Source organism: Alternaria rosae (genome assembly GCF_020736505.1).
Source record: "Alternaria rosae strain MPI-PUGE-AT-0040 chromosome Unknown BKA58scaffold_5, whole genome shotgun sequence".
NCBI classification, from domain to species: domain Eukaryota; kingdom Fungi; phylum Ascomycota; class Dothideomycetes; order Pleosporales; family Pleosporaceae; genus Alternaria; species Alternaria rosae.
In genome coordinates this window covers 1013629-1026588 of record NW_025763574.1, presented here as the reverse complement: position 1 = coordinate 1026588, position 12960 = coordinate 1013629, and the positions used below count along the sequence as shown (strand labels likewise).

Genomic DNA, 12960 nt, shown 5'->3' with positions numbered 1-12960 from the left:
AAGAGTCAATCGCTCGCCGCTTCCTCACCAAACCACCCACCCATCTACAAACAACTTTCACTCGAAGCAGTGTGAACCCCTCCAAATCGCATTCTAAAACGTTCGCGGTTTTCATCCCGCACGCGCGACATACGCTACACCCAGTCGCAACCATGGACGCCGCCACCCAGTCCCCCATCACCGTCATCGTCGATAGCATCCGCGGGCAGAACATCGCCTTTGCAACGCAAAAGGATGCGCCTCTTACTTCCATCTACGACACACTCTACGAGCGCGCACCATGGGTCCAGAACTCATCCTACATCCTGACCACCAACTCGCGCCGCTCCGTACGCCATGACGCCGCGCCCGTGTCGTCGCTTCTATCTTCGCCTACAGACACCTTCCTGTCTTTACGCCTGACTGTACCGCTGTGTGGTGGCAAAGGTGGTTTCGGATCCATCTTGCGCGCCCAAGGTGGTCGCATGTCCTCGCGCAAGAAGAAGCAGGGCGACGTGAACGGATCATCCCGAAACTTGGACGGGCGACGCCTGCGCACAGTCACTGAAGCCAAGGTGCTTGCCGAATACCTCGCAATCAAGCCAGAGATGGAGCAGCGCGAAAAGGAGGAGCGACGGAAAAAGTGGGAGGACATTGTGGCTAGCACTGAGCGAAAGCAAGAAGAGCTTCAGAACAGCAGGGGCACAGCACGTCTCGATGGAAAGTGGGTTGAGGATAAAGAGGAAGCAGAGAACAAGACGCGAGAAGCTATCGAGAAGATGCTCATGGGGCAACGAGACAGCTCAGAGGAAGAAGACGACGAGGCTCAACCAATCGCTTCTTCGTCGAAACCTGCACAGCAACGGGCCATGTTTGGGTGGGATGACGAAGATGATGAGTTCATGAGCGACAGCGAAGAAGAGGATGAGGTTTCTGAGGAGGACGTGAAGCCAGTGGTCGAAGGAAAAGGGAAAGGCAAGGCTGTCTGAGATTTGTCTTGTAGCCTAAAAAGTCGCGGAGGCATTTTGATTTGAGCAGCATATAAAGGCGTTACGGACAAGCTACACTATAGATACCCCATACCAATACACATACTCTTAACACATCAGGCGTACTCGTTCAGCTCCGTGAGTTCGGCATCGTTCTGATACAAATCGGCAGAATCATGAACTGGCACTCTTATACCCAGGACCCTTACATTCGTCTTATCATCATGTGTTCGCATGCTTTCATTAGCCGACGGATAACCTGCATATTAGAAAGCGGGATAGTCCCGCACTACTGTTATCGGACATCCGACCCGCCCCTTCCCTACGACTGGGCGCCTGTCATGTCATGTTATCCTTTGAGATGCCGACTTCCATGACCCGTGCCGCCATGATTTCCATCTCTCTTCTTCCTCACCTTTCCTCACATAATGGCTCTGCTGGCTAACAGATTCCCGACTGCACTCCGCATTGCAAGCAGTCGCTACCCCGCACCGAGAGCTGTACCTACTCCAAGAGCAGGGATAGCATGCAAACATGTTAGATGCTTCTCTAGTTCGCCACAATGGCACATCAGAACGAAGGAGATGAATGATGATTCCATGAGAGATCTGAAAGTCAACCAGGAGAGACTGATGAAGGATATACACGACACGTGCCAATGGGGAATAGGCGAGCCATGGGGCGAGTAAGTAGTCTGAATAGTGAGTAACCACGCAGCTAATGGTAGTAGAAAGCCAACGGAAACAGGCATGAAACGACTGGCGCTCTCTGATGCCGACAAAACCGCACGTGACTGGTTTGCAGAGACAACAAAGGCGCTTGGCTGTGAAGTCACCGTTGACGCCATGGGAAACCAGTTCGCTGTGCGACCCGGTCTTCGGAACGACAAACCACCTACCTTCGCGGGGAGCCACTTGGACACGCAGCCTACTGGCGGGCGGTACGACGGAATCTTGGGTGTTACTGCTGGCGTGGAGATGCTCAGAGTGCTCGCTGACAATTGGACGGAGACCGAGTACCCTGTCGGTGTGGTCAACTGGACCAACGAGGAGGGCGCCCGGTTTCCCATGTCGATGGTGTCTAGCGGGGTTTGGGCGGGTTCTATCCCTCTTGAAACGGCGCATAACCTTCGCGAAGTTCATCCTGGAACCGCAACCATGAAGTCTGAGCTTGAGCGTATTGGCTACCTGGGGAGTACACCAGCGAGTTATGAGGCCATGCCAATGGCGGCGCACTTCGAACTTCATATCGAACAGGGCCCGTTGCTAGAGATGGCAAACAAGAAGATTGGAGTTGTCACTGGAGTGCAAGCCTACAAATGGATGACTATCAAAGTCAAAGGGCGGGACACGCATACCGGAACTACCGATCTCAAGTCGCGAGCTGACGCGCTGTTGACAGCGAGCAAAATGATCCTTCATTCCCATCGTCTTGCAACCGCCAACTCCGCACTAGCATCTACAGGTATCCTTAACCTAAAGCCTGGCTCGACAAACACAGTACCAGGCGAGGTAACTTTCAGTCTCGACATTAGGGCACCAAAAGATGAGACAGTCGCAAAGATGAAGGAACTAGTTCTCCGCGACTTCCCCAAGATCGCCGCAGGCGAAGATGTTGAAGGTTCAAACCACGGTTGCACGAGCGGCCTCCCACTAAGTGTTGAGATTGTCGAGGACTTCGATAGCCCAGCAACCAAGTTCCACGCAGACTGCATCACGTCTGTCAGCCAGTCTGCGCGCAGCATTCTCGGTCCCAATCAGTCTATGGAGATGACCTCTGGGGCTGGGCATGATAGCGTCTATGCGAGTAAGCGTTGCCCAACGAGCATGATCTTCGTGCCGTGCAGGGAAGGAGTGAGCCACAACCCAAGGGAATTTTGCAAGGAAGAGGACTGCGCACTAGGCGCTCAGGTTTTGCTACAGAGTGTGATGAGATTTGATAGGATGAGGGATGAGAGAAGGGTTTCATGGAAGCAGGAGCCATACACTCTATAGGTAGAGCATACTGACTGACGACTTAGCATGTCATGGCGCTCCCGTGTAGTCTTCGGTATTCCACAGGATCATTTATCGTAGCATTGGTAATCAAACAGTATCTTTCCGATGACTCTCACGTTCGGCGAAAGGATTTGAGAGCTAACATCGGGCGGCTTCGAGGAAGCTGGAGTGCAGTAGCGCCGCATGTGACTTAGCGCCACTGCCAGATAGGCAACGCCCGAATGCCCGCCCCGTTGCCTCCTCCATATGCAACAGCTTTCTCAGCATATGCTCTTTTTGAGAGCTGAGAGCCAATAACGGTGTCATTTTAGGGGCTATGTGCGATACTCAAATCGCAAAGGCTACTTTCCGATTGCACCGCGCCAGGGGAGTACGTTTCACAGCGCATTGCAGCTGCAATTCCGCCATGCTCATCCCTGAGGCAAACGTTCAGCCCGCCAAGCTCAATACCCAGCATGTGCCTTTCCAATGGCCCTCGCGCTTCATTAGTGATATCGCGCTGCAATCGATTCTTCGGTTCAGCCTTGCGGAATTTGACATTTAGGACCTGATCGCACGAACAGGTTGTCATTCTCGCAAACAACCTGGGCATTACAGATCAGCGTACAACACTACTTGACTATTACTCATTCCACACAAGCGCTCAGGAAAAAAAATCGTCGCGATAGGTCCGTTCGGACTGCGGCTGACATTGCTGCCTGTAGGTGTTTCAACAGGCTCGCATGAGCTACCCCACGCTTAACCTAAGGTCCTACAAGCCGTCGGCGTCCATGATACCCAAAGATACGAGATATCGTTATTGGTGGCGCTCGGCCAGACCGATGTGCTACACACGCATACTTGCGCATGAAGGCTGATACTTTGCTCTCTCAGCTCGTGGAACAAGGGTAGCCGCAGGTAGAGACAGATACAGCGCATGTGCACGAACTGCATTCCTCGCTGCCACTTACAACACCACACGAACTTGTTCTATACCGCCTTACCGTAGATCATGATACGAACAAGTCTCCGCTTCTGTGCCTTGAGCATCGGCGCGCTGGTCGCTGGAAAAAACATCCCCAATCCACAAGTGCGGGCGACAGGAGTACAGGTAGCGATACCAGAGAGCCTCATCACGCCGGCTCCTAAGTTACATGACGATATATTCAAAAGATCCATTGCGACATGCGGGTTCATTCGTGGCAACTCAGGTACATTGGTCTTCACCTTGCGAAGCGGTCATTGTCTAACCTGGAACAGCATTACCTGTCACATGTGCTGAGAACTATAACTGTATCACTACACAGCACCTTGAGCTCGGCTTTGCATGCTGCAACAATGTTGAGTGTCTCGATGACTGGACTACTTGCCGGCCGTACGGTCAGACCGATTGTTTTGGCTATGCCCTTCCAGAGGACACCTGCACGTCCATATATGGCTCAATTCTCCAATGGTATGCCCTCTAGACCTTTCATGGTAGAATGGATGCTCATCTCAAAATACAGTTCACAGCAAGCGCAACAATGCTTCCGCTATGCCCGCAGCGCTGCCCTTAGCGCCACAGATACATTCTACTCATGGGCATGCGGAACAGCTTCAGACGACATACTCGTGCTTGCGACAGTAACGGATGGAGGAGCAGTTCAGACCGTGGACTCCGAAACCACAGGAATCGATGATGTCCTTCGATCGATCACTGGCGGTGGGCCTCAGCCCACCGCCGGAAGCAACAGTCCTCCGGTTGGTGGTGGCAGTAGCAGCAGCAGCGGCAAGAGCAATCCAATCAGTACCACTGCAATTGCTCTTATAACGGTGGCTGGTATTGTTGTAGTTGTCATCGCTCTGCTAATCGGATATTTCTGTTGGTGGAAGAGGCGACCCGATAACATCAATATTGTTCAACACAACAGGCCTTCTCAGCTGCCATACGAGCCGACTGTTACTCAAGGTCCCCGTACCGAGATCATACCCTCATATGGCGGCTCTCGGGACGAGATCATGGCCTCGTGGAGCGGCCTGACGCCTCCCGGAGCGAGTCCGAACGTGGCGCCATCTGAGGCTCCTAGTGACTGGTCTGGGCCCACTGCGAGTGAGATGCTACGGCCGATGTCGACAGTTCACGAATCGGGCAGCAGCTTTGGCAATAGATTCTATTCACATTAGCCTGTAATGGCTACAAGAATACTCTATTGGCGTCCTCGATGCACGTTAGACTGAGCATGAAGGACATGGTTAGCGAGATATCATTAGTGGAGATGACGCGAATGACCCCATATATCCCTCTAGTGCCAAAATTCGACCCTGATACAACTATCATTTAGTTCCAATGAACATAAGCAGCAAACAAAAACTCCCCTCATCTCACATCGATGCTTCCCATACCTTCCTGGTCGCCTCTAGTTTCCGCACTTTATCGCTCTTGAACATCAACTTCCACTTGCTATCGTCGAATAACTGCAGAAGATCACATTCATCACCACCATTTCCGCCGCGCGATAGCCCGACTTCGTTGACAAAGTTCCATTCGCGGCCACAGCGTGCGTCACATTTGCATGGCACCCATTTTGAGAACCGCTTGAGCATCTCGCGTCGATTAGGGTCTATGTTTGTCATTTTGGTGACATCAAGACTAGATTCAACATGGAGCATGTACAATATTGCCATAACAAATGGCTTCCGATGTATACTGTTGCGCACGTCGCGCTTGTCTCGGAGAAGGCGTGCCCAGGTTTCGAAGACGTGGTTAGATGATGGTTTTGGATCTTGGCCAAATTGCTCGAAGAAAGCGCTGACTGGGGAGTTGTCAGTGTTGTTAGGAGCTTGATGTTGGATCTGTGGTACGTACAAGTAACTTTTCTGTCCCGGGGATCGCATCTGTCGTATATTGTTTCGTACACGTAGTATGAGTCCAGCGTTAGATGTTGCCAGTATGATGGCGCATACTCTTTGATGTACTTAGGTCCTTTGTGCAGCGAATAGAACAGTTTCGTTGCAGCGGGCTGGATGTGAGTGGCAGATGGAGTTGGCGAAAGAACTTGTTCTATTGTATGATAGTGGTTAGCATTGATCTATGTACGATGGAAAATAGCCGAGTTGGGAAACTATTTATGTAAAATCCATTTCCTCAGCAACAGCGAGAGTCAACGCACTTTTCTCAGTTCCTGCCACTTTCACCCAGTGTTCCACCATTTCCATAATCTGCGCATCATTGCCATACGTATCAGTTCGTGACGCAATGATGCCCTTCTTGCTCGCTTCGTCAATCGCCACATCAGAGAGGTCAGGAGGATTGAACCTGAAGTATCCGCCCCGGCTCGCCAACTTGTTATGCGTCCGATGAAATCTGTTCGCTGTGTTCTGAGTCTCTGTTGCGATCGAAGCAATGCTTTTCGCGACCTCGGTGACTTTTTCGCCGAATCCGTGTAATGCTGGTCTGCCGGTACCAATTGATACCAGCACTCGGATCTGCTTGTCGAAGTCTTCTTCAGATTTGTCGAACAGCGACATCGCTTCGAGATATAGCTCGTCGACGGGATTGTTGGATCCGATACCTGCGTCAAGAAACCGCCTAGGCTCACCGGAGTGCGTGATTTCCATCGGTGCAAAAAATGATGTTGCCGCGGACGTAGCACGAGCTACCTCCCAGATCTTGACTTCGTTGTAGAAGTTGGAATGCTCGCCGGCCTTCTCATAATCGGTGAAGCGTATCGGGACACGGCTTTCTTCTGTCATGGCGATCACAACCCTTGCTAAGTCAGCGTATGGCCCCGAGACGAAGAACGTTAGGACGCTACGTTTTACAAGCTGAGGTCTTCGACCCTCTGAACCTATCATCTGATGTCCACCCAGCATTGGACATGACCTGCTTGATCGCTTTCTCCATGTATTTCGTCTTGTACCGAGGCTGAACTTTACCATTTCGAATTTTAAAAGGTAGTTTTCTGTCTTTCGGATCGAAGACGACGTCCATCAGTTCGGTGTACGCCTCAATGCACTGATCGACAGACATTTCCAGCCGACCAAGCATGATCGCAATCAAGCCTCCTGTACTCGTACCGCAGATCATGTCGAAATAGACACATGGCTTTGGACTACCAACCAAGGATAGTATCTTCCTCAGCATGTACAGTGAAGCCAGACCACGTACGCCTCCTCCATCGAGACTGAGAAGTCGAAGATCTCCTGACATTGTCGTTATGTAGCTTGGTAACTTTGGAACAACCTGCACGCAAAGCGCATACGGCTGAGTTAAAGATAACTGGTGTGGGAAGACGAATGCAGAGCTCAACAGGCAGCGCGTAAAGACCTCAGATGCAGATGTTACCAATCTGGTATGACATACCGCGAAACTCAGCTTTGGTTCTGAATTAGGTTTTCTTGATGTAAATCAGTTTTCGGCTAGATCCGCAAAGCCGCAGTTCAGCTGGAGGCCGGTCGCTGAACACGGCGTTGGGCCTGGACCCCCACGATGCGACGGCTTGCAATGTCAAGCTACGATTCGCTCGTACAATCTTACAATTTCGCAAAAACAAACGACCTGGATGGTTAGCCATACTGTCAGGCTACACAAGGCTAAGCGGAAAATGCAGAAGACCCAATGCGAGCGGCAATACTGTGGCTTTTCTTGGCAGCTGAACAATTAGAAATCGAATGACCAGAACACAACAGCCTTGAGGCGCATTTCTTGAAGTATTGACCGTGAGTGGTTAGGAGTGCAAAAGAAAACCGACGCAATGTCACACAGCGTTCTCTGGGTGTGCAGTGGTTGACCCCTCAGGAAGCTTGGCCAACAGCCTTGCCCGTACCTTATGACCCAGCTCTTCGACCGATTCCACCAAGTCAATGTTGTATCTCTCACAAACCATCTGTACGTTGCCCCTCTTCCAGAAACCCTCTGGACAGCAAACAATCGCCTTGCCTGTTCCGGCATACAGTCCTAGTTCCAGCAGCGTGATGGGCTGTAAGACCTTAGCCTCACCTGCGAAATAGAAAACAATAACATCGGCTATGCGCGCATAGTCCATCTCCCACTCCACCTGCTCTTTAAATGGCGCAAACGATATGTCTTCGATCCAGCTGCTGTCCCAATCATCTCGGCGTGGATTCAGGATAGCAATGGGGAGGTCGGAGAGCAAGGCTGTGAGGTGAGCCTGCCAGTCTTTGCTGGGATCGGATTGGATAGCTCCATAGAGGATCACAGATGCCCTATCGACCAATGGTCGAATTGGAGGTTTGTGGACGACGGCTTTGGTTGTGGAAGAAGACATGTCTGATAGAAGTTGTGATGGTGCGGAGGCGGACGCGTACTAGCGCTCCACAACAACCGCGACTTGCTATGACATGGTGATTATGTAATCTTTTACCCTGAAAATCAAGTACCCTCTAACTCCTACCTGGTACCAGCCCTGCATCCGACATCGACCCGCTCTATCGTAAACCCAGCCCTTGATTAAATGCCTTGGGTATCCATAAAACCGTCACAACGTCGTAAGCAAGCAATCATAACGAGAATCGCATCTTCAGCGTCAAGCGTGGAGCGAAGCTTACAGGGCCCTGGGTGCCAGATCCCCGTCTGCCCAGACCTGACGTGTGTACGGATTTGCAGGGTCGCCTCCGTGACCCCCTTCATATGTGACCTGGACGGTCCGCTCGTACAGGATAGCTTCCTCGCTATCGTTGTCCCCCTTGAAGGAGACGTTCCCGGTCGGCATCTTGGCCACTCGTCCATCCGAAGCTTTAGGTGCCACACCAGCAAGAGGAATCTCGTCGTCGCCGTCTCTTTGCGTGCCGTCTACAGTGCGCATCAATGTATCGTACTTGCGCTTGGAGTGTCCATCACTACCCCAGGTGCGCAGCCCGCGATTGCGACCTGAGGAATCTTTGTTCTCAGATCCCCGACTCTCGCCGACTAATCGCGGCGCCGCGTGTTTAAGGAAACGTCGTAGGGTCGGCAAGCAACAGCATATGACGAACAAGTTCGATTCGACGACGCTGTGTTGTGATTAGTTCATAGAACCCATAACGCTAGGGACAGAATAACAGAGGCCTTACATCCATAAACACCCCACGGCTATGATCCAGGGTTGGTCCATGTCTGTCAAAGCTGGGATCAGCACAACAAGGCGAATGATCGAAGTGACCATTGTGCTTCATTCAGTCAGCATTGGGCCTTAACATGACTTTCCTTCCCGGTGGACACTTACATCGATCCAACACAAAACATGATCGTCAGCCCAATCTTTTGTTTTGTCGGCATTTGCAACCCCCAGATGGTCGGAATAGGGATGGATATCAGCATCACATCCGTCACAATCCCGATTACAGCCGTGGCAATATAGATTGCCCCTCTGTTGACGCATGTCGCCGTTGCGAGCAGTAGAGGGTCCCAGCTAGCTGCAATGGGCTTGCAAGCAAATATCAAACTGAAGAAGACCGCTGTATATGAACCAGCGCAGACGAAAAGGGTGATCCAAACGGCCCATTGGAAGGCTACGGACGGGGAGAGACGACTGTAGAAGATGCAGAGTGCGACCTTTGTCAGGGCTGTGCAGGGAGCATACAAAACTGGGGCGGCCAGAAGGAGCTGTCAAGTTCTCGAGTCAGCACATACGCGACGAAGGAAGGTTAGGAAAAGACTTTCTGCTTACACGCGAATAAAAGCCATATTTCTCAATTGAAATCTCCCAGGCGTGTACTCCGATACTACCGGTCGCAAATCCGGTAATCAAAATACCTTGAGTACCGACTGAACAGGCCCAACCAAGGAGGAGCAAAGCTAACCTCTGTCAGAAGAATCCCCACGCCACTGATGTCGGACACCATACCGTCGTCAATCTGGAATTGCTTCATGAGCCGGATCTTAGTGTAGAGCCGCTGTCCCAGAAACGCAAGTGCCAGAATGTTCTCGACAATGAAGATCACATACGTCTCCGTCACCAGCCTCCGCTGTGGGTTCGCAAAGTCGACCTCATAGCCATCGGGTGGAGGGATAATTGTTGTGACGCCGTTGACTGTCGACATGACGTAGCAACCGTTGGCCAAATAACGGATAGTTGATTGATGAACGACGGTCTCGGGAGCGGCAACTAAAAAGATACTCCAACGAGGGAGAGCATGCACGCTTAGAACCCTTGAAACCTTTTTCTTCGACTAGCAGGCGGAGGTGCTTCACACATAAGATTGTGGAGGCTCGACGGCCAAGTTTGCGCTAAGTTTCCAGTCCAGGGGCGGATCAGATGTGAAGTGGATGTGGACGATATTGACGTCGATCGCATCGAAGTACTCGCCTGAACATGAAGGCCCGTCTCGGAAAACTTGACTTCCTCGCCAGACCTTTGACCTCGATACGGAATCATAGGCGCACTGACTACCGAGAAGGGGTCCAGGGTTTTGCTCAGATATGGCATCTTCATGTGATTGGGAAGACCACGCTCGGCATATATTTCATTGCCGGTCTACTGACTTCAGACCACTTCAAACCAATTCAGACTTTATATAAGGCCTCAGACTGTATAAAAGGCCTCCATGCCCTATTCCACAAGACGATTCAGTACTCGCCTGGTTCACCCACAGTACCCACTGAAGGATCAATCGGGAGATGCGATACCCGACATGCTGTTATTAGAGTCATGGTGAACACCTCTCAGATCCGCATTTCTGAAGCACGATAATTGGCCGCGATGCAAGCGAAGAGTCGATGCTGACGCGTGCGATGAGGTTAGGATTTGCTCCTACAGATCGAAAGGGTCGAAACCCCGACGGGTAAGGCCGACACTAGCTATTACCGTAACTTGTGGGTCTTGCGTTCGGACCGCCCGCGGCCTTGGTGCAGGGTGTGATAGGTTCTATTTGACCGTCCCGTGTTCAGGGATGCTGTTTGCCTATCATATCGATCAAAATATCTGGGGTCCTTGTCTCGTTCTTCAGGGACCAAAGGAGCACACCCCTCTTTCAGGCTGATGCGCGCACCACGTGTTAGAACAGCAGCTGAATATGCACCGTTCTGCTATACATGTTAAGATCCGCATAAGAGCCGCATAGGAGGAGAACTTTTCAGGTTTAAGTGCCAAGTTGGAGCGATAACTCCTTCGGATGCTGTTAGCCGCCGCTGGCATGGTAACTCTGCAGCAACGGCGGCAATAAAACCCAACTGACCCGGCACATCGGTCCAACATCCTCTTTTTCGAGTGTACTAAGTTTTAAAGTTGAAACAGCATGAAGCTCCTTGCCCCGGCTGTTGTTGCATCTTTGGGATTACACGCCGAAGCCCAGTTCGGTGCCATCAAGAACGTGGTCCTTGGCAGTAAGAATGACAGTTGCGTGCGTGACGGGTACTCCCTAGTCAAACTTTGACCATTGCTGACCCGGCTATAGTGCACATCTCTGGAGGTTGCCGGACTGAAAAACGTCTTTTACGAAAATGATGAACAGTACAAGAACCGTACTGCATCTTACTGGTCAGTGAGTGCTCAATTGCAACCCAACTGCATTGTCCAACCGGTATCTACCGAAGAAGTGTCGACTGCGGTTAAGACATTGGGTGCGCAAAGCACCTGCAAGTTTGCCGTTCGAAGTGGTGGTCATTCGACCTGGGCCGGGTCCAACAACATTAATGATGGCGTGACAATCGACCTCGGTCTCATGAACACGACCATCTATGATGAAGCAGCAAACCTCGCACGATTCCAGCCTGGAACCCGATGGGGCGGCGTGTATGGAGCACTTGAGCCTCACGGAGTCACTGTTGCGGGTGGACGCGCAAGCAGTGTTGGTGTTGCCGGTTTCTTAACTGGAGGAGGAAACTCTTTCTATACTGCGCGAAGGGGTTTTGCTTGTGATCAGGTACAGAACTTCGAGGTTGTCCTTGCGGATGGGTCAGTACTCCTTCTCATGATCACTAAACACACATGACTCGTCGCTAACATCAAGAAGCGAGATCGTCAACGTGAACGCTACGTCCAACAGCGACCTCTTCACAGCCCTCAAGGGTGGATCTTTCAACTTCGGCATCGTCACTCGCTACGATGTGCAGACATTCACCGCCGGGGACCTTTGGGGCGGTGTGAGGGTCCATGACAAGAACCACACACAGCAACACGTCGATGCTTACACGGCATGGGTCGACAATGTCGAGAACTATCCTGACGGCTCCAGCATCGTGTTCTGGAGCTACCTACCCGCCATGAAGGATATCGTCATCATTGCCGCATACGAGGATGTTGCCGGAAACGTAGCTCCAGCAGGCTTCGACAAATTCATGGCTATCCCTGCTCTATCCGACACCACAAGGAAGGCAAGCCACAAGAACCTTACCGACGAGCTTGAACAACCTACTGGATACCGGTATGTCATCCTGAATGCTATAAAGTGATCAAACTGACCATTCTAGTGACATCTGGTTCACCATGACCTTCAAGAACGATGCCACCGTATTCAAGTACATCGTCGACGCGCACACCAAATTCGTCGAGTCATGGAAGGCGATCAGTACCGACGGAGACTTCATTACCCAGTGCATGTTCCAAGCCATCCCGACCATCTTTGCCGAGCACAGCAAGGAACGCGGTGGTAACGTCATGGGTCTCGATCTCGTAAAGGATAACGCAGTCATGCTTCTTTTCGATATTGCTGTCAAAGGAGAAGAGACCGAAGTCATCGCGAGGGAGGCGCTCAGGGCCGTCACCGAAGACATGCAAAGATTCGCAGCCAGTCAAGACGCTCTGGTAGACTGGCAGTACCTGAACTACGCCGACGCTTACCAGGACCCACTCGGTAGCTACGGCGCCGCCAACGTCGCCAAGATCCGGGCTGCGGCTAAGAAGTACGACCCCAAGGGCATGTTCCAGACTCAGGCGCCTGGTGGCTTCAAGATCTCAAAGGTCAAGAACTCGACTTCTACCAAGCCGGAGTTGTAGATTTTGAGAGCGCGTCCGCTGATGGCAGCGAGCAATGTGAGAAAGACGAGAAAGATTTTCCGTGTAATCTTAGAAAACCCTGACTTAGGATGCTTTCAGCTT

General features: G+C 51.6%; 7 protein-coding genes across 7 annotated transcripts; 4 read left to right on the top strand and 3 right to left on the bottom strand.

Annotated features, from left to right (window-relative positions):
* The first annotated feature begins 27 nt into the window (after positions 1 to 27).
* BKA58DRAFT_384721 (telomere stability and silencing-domain-containing protein) lies at positions 28 to 1295 on the top strand. Its single transcript, XM_046170297.1, has one exon. The coding sequence runs from the start codon at positions 153 to 155 to the stop codon at positions 966 to 968; it is 816 nt and encodes a 271-aa protein (XP_046025130.1). The 5' UTR covers positions 28 to 152; the 3' UTR covers positions 969 to 1295.
* A 1-nt stretch (position 1296) lies between these two features.
* On the top strand, positions 1297 to 3126 carry BKA58DRAFT_429439 (N-carbamoyl-L-amino acid hydrolase). The gene is made up of 2 exons (XM_046173040.1): positions 1297 to 1653; positions 1699 to 3126. The coding sequence occupies exons 1-2, from the start codon at positions 1397 to 1399 to the stop codon at positions 2960 to 2962; spliced, it is 1521 nt and encodes a 506-aa protein (XP_046025129.1). The 5' UTR covers positions 1297 to 1396; the 3' UTR covers positions 2963 to 3126.
* Positions 3127 to 3757: 631 nt separating this feature from the next.
* On the top strand, positions 3758 to 5206 carry BKA58DRAFT_173730 (uncharacterized protein). Its single transcript, XM_046165237.1, has 3 exons — positions 3758 to 4155; positions 4205 to 4397; positions 4450 to 5206. The coding sequence occupies exons 1-3, from the start codon at positions 3957 to 3959 to the stop codon at positions 5105 to 5107; spliced, it is 1050 nt and encodes a 349-aa protein (XP_046025128.1). The 5' UTR covers positions 3758 to 3956; the 3' UTR covers positions 5108 to 5206.
* A 99-nt stretch (positions 5207 to 5305) lies between these two features.
* On the bottom strand, positions 5306 to 7010 carry BKA58DRAFT_316629 (phospholipase; the record flags this gene model as incomplete). The annotated part of the gene is made up of 4 exons (XM_046167587.1): positions 5306 to 5736; positions 5790 to 5984; positions 6094 to 6689; positions 6739 to 7010. The coding sequence occupies 4 exons, from the start codon at positions 7008 to 7010 to the stop codon at positions 5306 to 5308; spliced, it is 1494 nt and encodes a 497-aa protein (XP_046025127.1).
* Positions 7011 to 7524: 514 nt separating this feature from the next.
* On the bottom strand, positions 7525 to 8349 carry BKA58DRAFT_173685 (uncharacterized protein). The gene has a single exon (XM_046165236.1). It carries the CDS (start codon positions 8209 to 8211, stop codon positions 7681 to 7683), a length of 531 nt encoding a protein of 176 aa, XP_046025126.1. The 5' UTR covers positions 8212 to 8349; the 3' UTR covers positions 7525 to 7680.
* BKA58DRAFT_384712 (uncharacterized protein) lies at positions 8243 to 10325 on the bottom strand. Its single transcript, XM_046170296.1, has 5 exons — positions 9769 to 10325; positions 9592 to 9719; positions 9148 to 9527; positions 8996 to 9091; positions 8243 to 8935 (listed from the first exon to the last, which is right to left on the bottom strand). Exons 1-5 carry the CDS (start codon positions 9962 to 9964, stop codon positions 8488 to 8490), a joined length of 1248 nt encoding a protein of 415 aa, XP_046025125.1. The 5' UTR covers positions 9965 to 10325; the 3' UTR covers positions 8243 to 8487.
* Positions 10326 to 11158: 833 nt separating this feature from the next.
* BKA58DRAFT_457692 (uncharacterized protein) lies at positions 11159 to 12924 on the top strand (the record flags this gene model as incomplete). The annotated part of the gene is made up of 4 exons (XM_046174641.1): positions 11159 to 11263; positions 11318 to 11817; positions 11876 to 12286; positions 12333 to 12924. The coding sequence occupies 4 exons, from the start codon at positions 11159 to 11161 to the stop codon at positions 12856 to 12858; spliced, it is 1542 nt and encodes a 513-aa protein (XP_046025124.1). The 3' UTR covers positions 12859 to 12924.
* Positions 12925 to 12960: the final 36 nt, after the last annotated feature.